Here is a 15,513-nt window from a genome sequence, read left to right as displayed (position 1 = left end):
TGAATTTAGTTCATTTGATGTTCAAATTCAAGTCCCAGTCCTTGTGATTTGGTCCAAATCAAGTTCATAAGTCCCCTATTAATTTGTCCAAGTCCTTGTGCGCTTCAGATGAAATTTCGGCCGCCTCCCAGCTTCTCCTCCATTTAGGAGAAACTACAGGAGTCTTAGGCTTTCCCGCCACATTAAGAAAGACGTGCATGGTCGTTGTCGGGGTACATTACTGCCATAGTCTTTATCAACTTTTTCTTTTTTCTGTTTTGTACAATCTTTGCATTTTGAAAGTGTGGGGTGATGTATTAGATTCTGATTTCTAACCCTTACCTTTCATTCATGTATATGGTTCTACATAATACTCTAATGACTCTCTAACTGGGACAAGGTTGGCTGGTATCGGATCAGGAGTTCAGCGGGCTGGAGGTTTCGACGGGTTGTGAAGTTTGGATTAGGAAGAGCTTCAAATGATATCTTTTGTATTAATTCTTTCAAGACATTCCAAAGTTTCAAATGTCATTAATACATAATTAAATGAGGTATTTATAGAATAAACAGGAGTTCCAACTCATTTAAGTGTCTCAAAGCTTCCCTTTGATAAACTTAGACATGCACTGGTTATTTTCATTACACTGGGAGATAGTAGAAGGGAGTGAGCTTGTGTCAAATGCTATGAAGTTAGCAGAGAGGAGTGGCCGCATGTTGGCCATTGAAAAGTTGGTAAGTAATCATTTGGTTGTGTTAGAGTTGTCGATGGGTTGTTTATACAGGATCGTCGGTGGCTGAGAAGCTGACAGCAGAATTGCTTGTTGTCATTCTTGTTAATAGTTAATGACACAATATTGCTCAAGAATTTCCTAGTCATAGCACATATTATGTGCACATAATTTAAAAAATAGTGATAAATCATTAAACAAATTATAAATATTTTATTGTTATTTCAACAATATAGGAATATAGGAAAAAAAATATTGTGATGAAAAAAAAATAGTGATAAATCATTAAAAAATCATATATAATTTGTTAATATTCCAACAATATAGGAAATAAAATGTTGTGACAGCAAAAAAAAAAAAAAGCACAATCAATGTCATGTAATAGAACATATGTTTGCTTTAACATATATCAAAGTCAATTAAAACTAAATATATTAGAAAATCAATCAAGGAAAAAATAATTTGTTTTACAATATATTATCATGATTGTAGCAATACCTAATGATATGGCATAAAAACTGAACTTATAAGCTTAAGCTTAAGACGTAAGAAATACTTTGTTTTAAAGTTCTACATTTATTAAAACTAAACCGATTATCTTGATTATCACATCATTATATACCAAAATAATCTCATCTTCATTAATTTCTTCTCCTAAATCTAAATCATAATATTTTTCATTTGTCTCATCCTTTTATGTCGTCTGTAAATATGATAGGCCTAGATGAATGTTCATTTTCTTTTCTTTTATTTTAAATCAATTTGAGTATTGTTGATTCTTTTGTGCACACTACGAGCTCTTGCAGCTGCACTAGTAAAAATAATTAAAAAAAAATCAATCAAGAGACCAAATCAACAAAAGAGTGTGTGCATAACAAACACTGACCTTGCTATGGCACTAATTCAAGAGGTGTGCATCACTATACTATGATCTATAAAGTGTGCTATTTTTAGCTATTGGCAATTATAATTATTTTTAGCCTAGCTTAGGAGGTCAGACTTTGGAGCAAAATAGGTCCTCTCGTCCTATCGACCTGTTATTCCAGGTGTAGACATAGAAAGGCAGGAAGACCATACAATCCCATGTGTATGTTTGGACCCATTGATTCTGAGATTGATGTATATCTTGAATTTGATAATGCATTGGGAAGGGGGCACACAAAATTGTTTTATCTTTTTGGGATAAATTTGATGGGATGCTACTTTGAATCCTGTTTAAAAAGGCACATCCTGAAAAGTTCTTTTCTAATTTAGCTTGTCATTTTCATGAAACATTTAACAAGCCTAATCTATATTTTCATAGCTTAGCATCTTGTGATTTATTATAATTTTTGGGTAGAAGGGAACTTTTTGCAAGTTGAAAATATTTTGAATGATTACATTACATCAAATTAATACACATTTTTTGGTTCGTTTAATTCATGCATGGTGGAATGCAGATTTAAGACCATGACTACTTATTTTCAAAGGCTGCAAAGTAATCTTGACTTATGAGGTGTGTTCTTTTATCCAAAATCTGCCTTTTCACTTGAATTTGAGATGAGTGTCTTCAAAATTGAATTTCCAATTGGTGGCTGTTTCATCTCTTTTAGGGCCAATTTTGTTATAGCTATCTCAAATTGATTGGATCTCACTTTAGTTCAAGCATTTTTCTGGTTAAATGACATTGAAATTGAATTCTCATTCTTAAAACTTCTATTCAAAGATGTGAGAGGTGAGTTTTAATCTTTAGGGTTGAGAACTTCACATTAATTTTTGCATTCTTAGTTTTAATAATAATAGAATAGTATTAACTTAATATAATGATGGTTAGAGGATTGCCTATAACAATAATAAAGTACACAACAACAACAACAAGCTTTTATTTCACTACATGGGGTCGGCTATATGAGTCCTTTTTCTCCATTATGTCCTCCATTATGTCATGTTCAGAGTCAAATTCTCATTTAAATTTAATAAAGAAAGGTCGTTTCTATTTTTTTCTAACCACGTTATTTTAGGTTTATCTCTATCTTTCTTAACATAAGTCAAATCTAATACATCTACTCTCATAACCGGGTCATCGAAAGACCGTCATTTTATATGACCAAACCATCTAAGACAACCAACTCTAATCTTTATCTTCCACTGGAGCTTCTCCAACCTTTTCATATATGCTCATTTAGTATCCTGTCTTTAAGAGCAAAGCCACTCATCCACCTAAGCATTCTCATCTTTGCAACACTTAACTTAATATTATGCTTCTCTTTTAGTAGCCAACATTTGACATCATAAAGTATTACAGATCGCACCACCATCTTATAGAATTTTCGCTTAAGTTTTAGGAGTGTGGGCTCCGAAAATTCGGCCCTGGCCTCCGCCCGCACTGTTTATGCTTTTCTTTTCTCGGGGGAAGTTTTAACGGATTAAGTTCTGGGATAAATTTTGGAAGGCAAATGGGATTCTAGATAAGTCACTACCTAGAGATTTCGCCCTCATTTTGCGAGGACTTTATGATCTAAGTTCTAGTTTTCTATAGGCGCAAACCCCTATAGTTAATTACCCCTCTCGATAATGAGAGAGAACTTTCGATTAAGGCTAGTCGTCAATCAGATACGTAGAGAATACGTGTTATCTGGCATATACTAGCAGCATGGATTTGAATTTGAAAATTTGAAGGGTTTGATATTTAAAATTGAAAATTTCACCATCTTGCACTTAAAGCTAATGGTGGCGGAATGGACGATGGACCCGATCAAGATCCCATGGTTCCGTCGTCCCGGGCCATCGTTGTCCCTGGTCTACTTAGTCAGAGGAGGTAGTCGACCCAACCTGACAGAAGGATCCTTGTCGGCAGCCATGGGTTGCTTCGTCCAAGAGGACCTTGTAGAACTGGGGTGAATATTTGTCTAAGGGGACAATTTTGAATTCACCTTAGCTAATAGAGGGTTTTGTGCCCTATCGATCATATCTCATTGATTCATATCTCAAGGTTTTGATGCCACTACGGAGCGTATTGACTCTGGCCATAACTGATATTTCGTGATGCCATTTGGTGGTAAAATCACTCGGTTCAGAGGGCCGGTGGGTCATAACCGTTTATCATGTGGTGCCATTTAGCGGCAAAATCGCCGGTTAGATGACACGTACCACGTTCTTACTGGTAGGAGATTGATTGAGAATGGATTATAGTGATATTTTCGACTAGGCATTTGGCTCTTTGTGAGCTGAAGTAAATTTTAATTTATCCACCTCGGCAAGCTGTTGCGGAGGATAGATGGAGTTTGCTTTAAGTGTTTGATGTGTTTATTTCAATTTTAAATTTCTGGATTTTTGGATTTTTGGAATTTTGGATTTTTGAGACATTTGTGAGAGCATTTGAAAATATTTATGACCTCCTCCGATTGAGATTTGCATCCAACACGGCCATCATCGGGGTGTGGGCCATTTGAAAATATTTATGTTTTGAAACTTGTTGACTCTGTTGAGTTGTCGACAAAGGATCGTGTTACGTAGGCTTCATGCCCTTGTGAGTGAATTCTCTTAATTATGTGCCTTGAAGGCCTAATATAGATGTATAAAATAAATATCTCGTTCGACCTCGCGACCGCATATTCATTAGATTGTTCAAGCCGTGTCAACTCCTATTTACCTGCATAGAAGGATCGAGAACGGACTTGAATACACTTATTAACTCACGCAGCATCCCTAGACATCACGTGTGTACCAATAACACGCTCGTCGGGGCCCATGCGGGTGTTTGGGGGTATTTTGTAATTATTTACTGAACCTTGATCACTCCTAACTACCTGCTTAGGAGGATCGGGTTTCATAGGCTTTATGCCTTTGTTAGTGAATTCTCTTTGGTATAGGTCTTGAAGGCCTAATATGAATGTATTGAAACAAATATATCAGTCGCTGCAACCATATATTTATTTGATGGTTCGAACCCTATCGAATCCTATTTATCCGTATAGAAGGATCGTGTTCGAATTTGAATTTACTTATTGACCCGCGCAGCATCCTTAAACGTCACGTATGTACCAATAATATGCGTCGGGGCCATACGGGTTTTATGATTGCACTTGCCCTTTTTTGTATACCTATGTATATACAAACTATGATGCATGTGCGGGGGTATTTTGCAATATTTGTAAACGTCTTCTGTCCGCTTGCATAAATGTTGCGGATCCGGTGGTGTGTTGTCGCAGCTTGTGGACTGAATTGTTTGCTGCGTTGTACAGGTAGACTATCATGCACTAATCATTGCTTTCTGCAGGTGGATCATAGTGCACTAACGAATCTCCTGCTTTTGGATACGGGTGAATCATAGCGTTATCACTTGATTGCAACGAGATATTTCATTGTTCTAATGTAAACTCCCTTTTCTCATTCACTGGGAGGTCCTTGAAATTCGTGATCCAGCTGCTTTGAAAAGAACTCCTTTCAGGATCTTTAGTGTAGTAGACCTCTACATAGTTGGCCTTCAAAATGAGTAGATGTATCTAGGTACACCTGTTATTTCCAGTGTTCTTTGATGTTAGAACTATTTTCTTCTCAAGTATAAGATCAAGAAGAAATCTTGGAACATCAGGAGGTTTAGTTCTATTTTGTTCAAACATCTCTTCCCTTATGTCGGGAGGTGTCCTTCTCCGCACATCGAGTTTCCTTCATATTTGGCGTACTCGCAGCATCTCAATCACCGCTGTTGTAAGTGATATCTGTACTTGTGTCCACAAGGGTTCGTTGTACTTACGAGATACACACTGTTGTTATCCATAAGCGGCTCATGCTTATTTACAGGGACACATTGTATTCACTACGACCTCCTAGAAGTGTTCGTAGGAGAGCCATTGTTTTTGCATCCTATCCACCTTTCACCAATCTCAGGTGGATTTGATGATTGTACTTATTTGTAGGGACGATTCTTCCACTATCAAGTGGTAGTATTGCAATCTCAATCTACAGGCATTGTTGCTAGTATTGGAGGCTTCAATAATGCATTTAGGGGACACCCGTGCATTCTGCAACCATTTGTCGTTCCTACAGGTACGATGCACCTGATCTCGTAGAGACTGTTGTAAGAGTCCATTACATCATTTGTTTTGTATCTTTTCATCGATGCTTATTTAGAAGTCTTGCATCATCTTTTGCAATCAATTCGCATTTGGGATTCTTCTTCTATCACAAATCCTTGTACATTTGTTTGTATGGCTGACACTTGCCTATCATTTAAAGGTCCGATTCGCTGCTTAATGATTTGTGTCATGCTCCTATATATGAATTCTCCATTTGATCTTGATTGAGAACCCATGATTGTTAATTAATGCTTGCATATGGCAAATGATCATTTGTTATTTTATTGCACTTTCATTTGATTTTTGTTTGCATGCAAATGGTCACGATCATTGCATATTCTTTGTGTATGGCCATTGGCAAGTCACCAAGTTCATTGAGAACTTGCATTATTCCTTGAAAATGAATCATCAATTCATACTCCTTTGAAATATGAGTCTCTTGTTCATTCTAGCTTGAATTCGAAAGGCCCAAGTTACATTTTCTTATAATTCAGCTCAAGTTCAAGTTTTAACTTATTTCATTTAGATTCTAAGTATTTTATTAATCATTGAGCTAGTTCTTTGTGTCATCTTCAAGTTTGAGTTTTATCAAGTCCACAAGCTCAATGTGCAAGCTCAAGTTCTTGTTCATGTTTGAGTTCAAGTATAGTTCAGGCTCCTGATGAAACTCTTCTATTCATTCGAGTCCACTGTAGTTCATTGTCACTTGTTTGGATTTAAGCTTGAGTTCATTTAAGTCCATTTGATTCAAGTCCGAGCTTATTTTATTTGGTTAAGGTCTAAATTAATCGTTTGAGTTATGTTCAAATACAAATCCTTATAATTCATGCTCAAGTCCACCAGTTCGTGTTCATTTGAGTCCAAATCCTTATTCTTTTGAGTTCAAATCAGGTCCGAATGCGGTCGTATATTCACCCAAAATTTTGGCAGCCTCTCAGTGTCTCCCCCGTTTAAGGAAAAACTACGAAAAATTGGGCCTCCCGCCACTCTAGAAAAAAGCGTGCACGATAGATGCCCTCGTACGAGAACACCGCGTCCATAAAATCTTCAACCCCACCACGCCAGAGAAAGGAGTGTATGGGTCTTCGGTACCAGTACAAGAAAGTAGTCTTTGCCTCCACAGGTAAATACGTCGCTACGAGATATTAAAAGTTGTCCCTGGCACGCTAGAAAAACGTGCACTAGGCCTACCTGCTCGTCGTTAGGTGTTCGCAACTTGGTTCCCCCCCCACGCTTAGAGATAAACGTGTCTGGTGGTTTTGTCGGCTCGACACGAACATCGAGGTAAGAGAGGGATTAAGTTCTAGAAATTATACCTTGGAATATAGGCTGGCGGTGGAGGCTCGTGGATCGAGGCGGGAGGAGTAGATTTTTTATTAATCTTAATTAATTATAATTAATATTATTAATAATAATAATTAATCATTTATAATCTATAATAATTATTAATTATTGATTAATTATAATTAGTAAATTAATTATAATTATAATTAATTAATGTCTAATTATAATTAATCAAAATTAATTATAATTAACCAAATAATTATAATTACTAATTAATAACTAATTATTTATTAATTAATTTATTATAATAATAATTAAATATAATTAATATCTGCTTTAATTAATTAATAATAATAAATAAATAAAAAACTAGGTTTACTGGATTTGGTCGAAGAGACGATCAGAAGGGAGAAAGTTAACCTCACGGTCGGCAAGCTCCTGTTGTTGCTTTGGATCAAAATGTCGTGACTTCCATTCCAACAGGAAGGAAAGTCATCGAAAGGAGCGAAGTTGGACAGCACGAAGGGGCCGAAGAAGCAAGGCGGAAGAGAGCAAGTTTCCTTCACAGCGAGCGGGCTCCCCTCGCTTCCGATTAAAATGTCTTAACTTCCGATCCAATGAGAGGGGAACGTCGTCGAGGGGACGAAGTCGACCAGCCACAGAGGAGTCGAAGAAGGGGCGAGCTCTTGTGGTTTCGTCCGATCAAAATGCCGTGACTTCCAAACCTACCGGAGGGAACGTCGTCGAGGGAGGAAGCCGAAGACGCACGCGATAAGGGGAAAATTATCTTCACAGCAGCAAGCTTCCCGTCGCTGCTTGCGATCAAAATGATGTAGCTTCTGATCCAGAAAGGAGGGAACGCCGTCGAGCAAGCAAAGTCGCACAGACACGAGAGAGGGAGAGGGAGGAGAGTCGAGAGCCAAAAAGAGGCCGAAGGCTTCGTTCTCGCGGCCTTTTAACGACGCGAGTGCGTCGTGCGACGTGGGGGGGACGTGACGCTAGGTCGTGCGAGCAACGTGCGACCTGCTTCGACGACGTGCGGGATGGCTTCGGCAGAGGAGGTATTGTATTATTATTATTATTATTATTTTTGTTTTGCTGGCCACGGGAAAGGGTCAACAAGGAGGTATTTTTTATCACACAAGTTCGATGCATTCCTCCACATGAATCATCCAACTTGAATTCTACTAATGATATCCCAATCTATTTCACCATCAATATGAACAATAGCCCATGATATCTAAAACGTGTACTCTTATTAATGACTTGATCGCCCATAATCACAATTCCCCTACTATATCTATTGCTATTTAAATTACACTCCATATATTTAGTGTCAGATCTGCTCAAACAAAAATCTTTAGACTCTAAGGTTGGCCTAATTCAATTTTACCTTCAACTCACTCTCTAGCATTATCAATAAGAAGAATATCATTAAAAAAAGCATATATCACCAGGGTACAACTTCTTGCAAATGTCTAGTGAGAACTTCCATGACTAAAGCAAAAAGATATGGGCTTAAGACTGATCCTTGATGTAATCCAACTGAAATAGAAAAATACTTGGTCAAATCAACTTGTGTTTGAACACAAGTAACAACTCCTACATATATATCCTTAATGACTTCAATATATACATTATTAATCCCTTTCTTTTCTAGAACTCTCTGTAGCACTTCTCTTAGAACTTTATCATATGCTTTCTCTAAATCATTAAATATCATATGTAGATCATCTTTATTCTCTCTATACTTCTCTATCAAATATCTCAATAAATGTATAGTTCCATAGTATACCTACCTGGCATGAATCCAAATTGATTTTGAGAAACATTAGTATCATGGCATAACCTATGCTCAACTCTATCCCATAGTTCTAAAGTATGACACATTAATTTAATTCTTCTATAATTCACACAATCTTGTGCATCACCTTTATTCTTAAAAATAGAAATTAAAGCCCTCATTCTCCACTCATCTGACATCTTTTTTGTCTTCAAAATAATATTAAAAATTTAGTAAACCTAGAAATTTCTTCATCTCCTGAGTATTTTCATAGCTATATTGGAATATCATAAAGTCCAACCGCTTTTTAACACTTCATTTTCTTTCAAGCCTCTGTTACTTCAGTTTTACTAATACATTGATAAAAGCAAATATATTTATTTTTATTTAGGTTGCTAAGGTCACTAAATTCTATCATATTTTTACAATCTTCATTAAAAAGTTTAGAAATATATCTCATCCATCTTTGTTGAATTTCCTATTCTATTAAAAACACTCTTTGATCTTTATCCTTAATGCACTTCACTTGAACTAAATTATTACTACTCTTATCTTGTTTAATTTATACATATATCTTTCACCCTCCTTAGTATAAAATATATTATATAAATCATTAAAAGTTAAAATATTTTCATCACATATTGCTTTTTTAGACTCCTTGCAAGCCTATTTATATATTTCCCAATTTTCAGAGTGTTTGCATCTAAATGAATTTTTATAATAATACTTCTTATTTTTTATATTTTCTTACGCATTTTGATTCAATCACCAATTATTTTTACTTTTAAGAGCTTTTTCCTTTGCAACTCCAAGCACATCATTTGTAGCATTTTTAAAATCATTTGTTTTTTTTCCAAGCACATCCTTTGTAGCACATCGGCGCCCGGGTGCAGTGTTAAATAGGCAAGGGTTCTCACATCAAGGACAGATGTGAGCAAAGAAGCTAGTCCATAAAACTAAAATTAGGATAAGAACTTGGAATATAAGCTCCCTTACAGGTAAATTAATGGAATTAATAGATATTATGATTTATAGGAAGATAAATATTTTGTGCATTCAGGAAACTAAATAGGTTGGAGAGAAAGCTAAGGAGATTAGTAGTTTAGGATACAAACTATGATATTCGGGTAGGAGTCGTACTAGAAATAATATATGTGTGATTATAGATAAGAGTTTGAAGGATAATGTTATAAAAATTAACAGAATTGGAAATAGAATTATAGCTTTAAAGATTATTGTTGATGCTAAGATTGTTAATATTATAAGTGTTTATGCTTCTCAAGTAAGTTTGGATATGAGTTCAAAATTAAAATTTTAAAATGACTTAGAAGAATTAATACAATAGATACCTCTTGAATAAAGAGTTTTTATTGGAGGAGATTTGAATAGACATGTTGATAAAGATGTAAATGATTTAAAAACGTCCATGGTGGCCATGAGTTTGAAACGACAAATGAAGGTGATAAGACTATATTAAATTTTTCTTTAGCTTATGATTTCTTAATAGTTAATAGCTAATACCTTATTTAAGAAAAGAGATGAGCATCTTATCACTTATAAAAATGGATATAGTAAAACACATATTGATTATTTTCTTATAAGAAAATTAGATCGTTTAGATTGCAAAGATTGTCGAGTTATTCCGAGTGAAAATTATGCACCCAACATCGATTATTAATTTTGGACTTTAAAATAAATGGGTAAAAAAAAAAAATAAAGTAAAATAATTTTTTAGGATTAGATGGGGGCATCTAAAGAATATTAACAAATGTATTTTTGAGAGTAAGATTTTAGATCTTAAGTTTCTGTCTGTGCATGAGGATGCTAATATTATGTGAAAAAAATTGGCTAGTGGTATTAAGAGTATTTCAAAAGATGTGCTTGAAGTTTCGAAGGAAAAAGCTCATAATAGTAAAAATAGTTTGTGGTAGAATCCAAATGTGCAAGAAAAGATAAAAAATAAGAAGTTTTGTTATAAAAATTTGTTTAGATGTAAAAATTTTGATAATTGGGAAAGATATAAAGAAGCTCGTAAGAATTTTAAGAAAGCAATTTGCGATGCAAAGAGCTTAGTTTTTAATGATTTATATAATAGATTGGATACTAAGGAGAAATAAAGATATATGTATAAATTAGCCAAACAAAGAGATATGAGTAGTGAGGATTTAGTTCAAGTGAAGTGTATTAATGATGAAGATTAAAAAATATTTTGTTTAGAAAATGATATTCAACAAAGGTGGATGAGATATTTTGCTAAACTTTTTAATGAATAATGTGAAATTACGATTGACTTTTGTGATTTTATCACCCTAAATGAAAATAAATATTTTTATTTTTATCGTCATATAAGTAAAACCGAAGTTAGAGAGGCTTTGAAGAAAATGAAGTGTGGAAAAGTTGTTAGACCTGATAATATTCCAATAGAGATGTGAAAATCCTTAGGAGATGAAGGAATTTCTTGGCTTACTAAATTTTTTAATACTATTTTGAAAACTAAAATGATGTCAGATCAGTGGAGAATGATTGTGTTAATTCTTATTTTTAAGAATAAATGTGATGCACAGGAGTATGCGAATTATAGAGTAATTAAGTTAATGTGTCATACTTTAAAACTATGGGAGCGAGTTATGGAGCATAGGTTGCGGCGTGATACTAATGTTTCTCAAAATCAATTTGGATTCATGCCGGGTAGATCTACTGTGGAAGCCATACATTTATTGAGAGGTATAATGGAGAAATATATAGAGAATAAGGAGGATATACATATGATATTTATTGATTTAGAGGAAGCATATGGTAAAGTTCTAAGAGAAGTGCTTTGGAGAGTTCTTAAAAAGAAAGGAGTTAATAATGCTTACATTCAAATCATTAAAGATATGTATGCAGTAGCTATTACTTGTGTTCAAACACAAGGTGGTTTGATCAAATATTTTCCTATTTCGGTTGGATTACATCAAGACTCAACCTTAAGTCCATATATTTTTGCTTTAGTCATGGATGTTCTCACCAGACATTTGCAAGAGGATGTACCTTGGTGTATGATTTTTGCTGATGATATTCTTCTTGTTGATAACACTAGAGAGGGAGTTCAAGGTAAACTTGAATTATGGAGGTCAACCTTAGAGTCTAAAGGTTTTTTCTTGAGTAGATTTAAAACTAAATATATGGAGTGTAATTTTAGTAACAATAGACCTAATGAGAGGATTGTGACTTTGGGCTATCAAGTCATTAATAAGAGTACACGTTTTATGTATCTTGGTTCTATTTTTCAGAGTGATGGTAAAATAGATGGGGATATTATCAGCATAATTGAAGTTGGATGGTTGAAGTGGAGGAAATGCATCGAGCTTATTGTGCGATAGAAAAGTCCCCCTCAAACTTAAGGGAAAATTCTATAAGATGGTGGTGAGACCTGCAATAATTTATGGTGCCGAATATTGGTCATTAAAAGAGAAGCGTAATACTAAGTTAAGTGTTGCAGAGATGAGGATGCTTAGGTGGACGAGTGGCTTGACCCTTAAAGATAGGATATGAAATAAGCATATATGTGAAAAGGTTGGAGTAGCTCCGGTGGAAGATAAGATTAGAGAGGGCCGCCTTAGATGGTTTGGTCACATTAAACAGAGGCCTTCCGATGACCCGGTTAGGAAAGTTGAGGTATTAGATTCGATTTATGTTAAGAAAGATAGATGCAGACCTAAAAAGACTTGGTTATTAGAAATGATCTTTCTTTATTAGATTTAAATGAGAATTTGACTTATAAATGGGCATAATGGCGAAAAAGGATTCTTGTAGCCGACCCCATATAGTGGGACAAAAGGCTTGATGTTTTTTTTTTTTTAAAGCTTGATGTTGTTGTAGTTATTTTTTTCCACATTACATTAACTTTTCATGCACAAACAAAATCTTAATATCTAGAAACTTATTCTTGAAAATATATTTATTAATATTCTTTAAATGTTTCCATCTAATCTTAGAACGATGTTTTACTTTAATTTTTATATTCTACCATTCACCTTAAAATCCAATATTAATAAGCGATGTTGGTTACACAAACTTTCACTCGGAATAATTTTACAATATTTGAGTCTAAATGATCTATTTTTCTTATATGAAAATAATCAATATGAGTTTTATTATATCCATTATTATAAATGATGAGATGCTCATCTTTTTATTTAAATAAGATATTAGAAATTAAAAAATTATAAGCTATAGAAAAATCTAATAATAATAAAGTAATGAAAAAATAATTTGAAGGTCATCAAGCCTTTGTGGAAAATGCTACCTCAAGAAGCATGGCGATTGATGTGCATATGCGCTTTATTTTTGCTAGGATGTGAGTTACTGCAATTTTAACTGCTATGATATTCTGAATATTCATTGATAGACTCAGGAATATATGTTTTTTTGTTTTCCTCTTTTTTCAAGCTTATACATTTTTTTCCTGTCTTCTCAGATTACTGTGTGTTGCAATCAACTGTCTTACCAAGATGAGATAAATCAAGTTCTAATACATGAACTTATTCATGCTTATGATGATTGTCGTGCTAAGAACATGGATTGGAAAAATTGTGCTCATCATGCTTGCTCTGAGGTTATCCATGACTAGTTTATTTTTTTAGTGGGCATTTTTTAACCAAATGTTGCTTTTATCGTTTCTTTTTAATATATTGAGGTTATATGATCTGACCACCAGTTTCCGTACTTTTAATTGCTAATGAGCTGCTGCATTGCTATGATGCAGATCAGGGCCAACCATCTAAGTGGAGATTGCCACTATAAGCGGGAAATGCTGCGAGGGTTCATGAAAATACGAGGTCATGAGCAAGTGAGTTCTTTTTCGCTCAGGGTACATGGATTCTGGTTGCACTTACATGAGTGTTTGCACTCGCAGTCATTGTTATTGAGTTGAGTCTCCAATTTAGGTTTCGTTGGGAACGGCTTTTTTACTGCTTAAAACAGCTTTTTGATATAAAAATTAAAATTTTGTACTAGAAGAAGCGGTAAGAAAGCCGTCCCAAACAAAACCTTAGTTATATGTTGCTTTCTTTTTATGCTAAAAGCCACCTGCTTTTAAATAATTTATGTGGATGCCAGTCGCCTTGCCTTGGCTTGATTTTCTATTTGTATTTTTTTTTTCCTTCGATCTGGTATCCATTTGGGGCATTTGAAGGAGTGTGTAAAAAGGCGAGCTCTGAAGTCTGTCAAAAATAATCCATACTGCTCGGAAGCTGCTGCCAAAGATGCCATTGCAGCTGTCTGGGATATATGCTATGAAGACACATCTCCATTTGAAAGGGCCCCGTAAATGCTTCTTTGAAGCTTCAGCTATCATTATTCTTCTGAAATGAAGATGGTAAGATGCTTATTTGTTGCGGTATGAGAAAGATGATCATCATTTCTGAACGTGAAGGTTCGGATGCCCCTTTATTTTTCATATGATAGTAATGTAGAATGGATCATTGTTGGAAACCTCCATTTTCTTTTTTGTTTATTAAATGTGTGCCATTACTTCCTAGCCGTAAGCTGAGTACTGATTAACCTTGAGTACTAATTGAGTACTGATTTGCATAATTTTGAAGCTCCTGAACTAGATGCTGAAATGAGAGCCGATGACTCGATGAACGATTCTTTTTGACAAGATTACTTTCAGCAATTTACAGAGAAAGTGTTGGTCTATGTGGTCATCAAACCTTAATAGAGAGCTGTATCTAGTTATGCATTACTCGTGTCAACAAATTTATTTATTTTATGCGTTAGTCTCTTTGAGAATGACTAATTATTGTTCTTTCATTTAACAAATTCTTGCCGATTAGTTTATAATTGTAATGTGGAAAATGTATGTCGTTTAATTATTTCTGAAGACTAGCTTTTGGGGCAAATGTTACCTCTATTTTTTTATATTCAGTTTTTTAATTTATATTCTTGGCAAAAATTCGTAGCCAAATTACCACAAGACGATCAAATGATTAAAAAAAAATACCACAGAAGCTGAGAAAAGGGGAGAAACAACTCATTGAGCTCAGCTGTGCACCAACAAACTATCCTCTTCTATTGCCGCCTATATTTCAGTAAATTGTTCTTTTTTAATGGGAATATTTAGGCTAATTAAGATAAATTTATACGCATTATATTTTTTTAAATTTTAAACTCAAAATTTCTTAATTAATAGTTTGAATTTTTAATCAACAGATCAAAATCAGCTGCATGAACTTCAATCTGATTTATCTAAATGCCTATATTGGCTTTGACATATAAATTGATTCAAGATTTACTATTTAGAGCTCACTAATAGAAATTTAGGAGGTGCATAAAGAAACATAAAATATCAACATGTAGTGTTTTCCAACTCTTATTTCGGATACAAAATAGTTTCTTTTGATGTAAAATTTGGACATACGTATACTTTTTTAAATGATAATAAAAAATCATCAAAATTTAACATTCAATAAAAATTTTAGAAGTGAATATAAATTTGCAACCATTAAGATTCACACCAACACAAATTGGTAGTTACTAAACTTAAAATCAAATTTAAATGAAAGAATTAAAGATGAATTCACAAATATTTAGATCCATGACTCATATTGGTATAAAGAGAAAAATCTCTTAGAACTTTTCATCAATATTTTACAAAGTGCTAAAATAATGAACATATAATAACTCATTAAGTATTAGA

General features: G+C 34.2%; 1 protein-coding gene across 5 annotated transcripts in view; it reads left to right on the top strand.

The window, feature by feature from the left end:
- LOC110093758 (mitochondrial inner membrane protease ATP23-like) overlaps positions 1–14,672 on the top strand; it is a 31,640-nt gene extending 16,968 nt beyond the window's left edge. Inside the window, exons 3-6 of one of the 5 annotated variants that reach the window (XR_002302747.2) lie at positions 13,291–13,428; positions 13,579–13,662; positions 14,008–14,247; positions 14,417–14,672. Coding sequence is in view for 4 of the 5 variants with exons in the window: in XM_020818743.2 (XP_020674402.1) it covers positions 13,291–13,428; positions 13,579–13,662; positions 14,008–14,142 (357 nt within the window). In the remaining variant the exon portion in view is untranslated. Of the gene's footprint in view, positions 1–13,290; positions 13,429–13,578; positions 13,663–13,984 lie in introns of all 5 variants that reach the window. The other 4 variants (XM_020818743.2, XM_020818759.2, XM_020818752.2 and 1 more) reach the window with 4 other exon arrangements.
- The last annotated feature ends 841 nt before the right edge of the window (positions 14,673–15,513 follow it).

This window comes from Dendrobium catenatum, unplaced genomic scaffold (assembly GCF_001605985.2).
Source record: "Dendrobium catenatum unplaced genomic scaffold, ASM160598v2 fragScaff_scaffold_1467, whole genome shotgun sequence".
NCBI classification, from domain to species: Eukaryota; Viridiplantae; Streptophyta; class Magnoliopsida; order Asparagales; family Orchidaceae; genus Dendrobium; species Dendrobium catenatum.
Note: the sequence above shows the minus strand (reverse complement) of the source record. Positions and strands in the feature narration are given on the sequence as shown.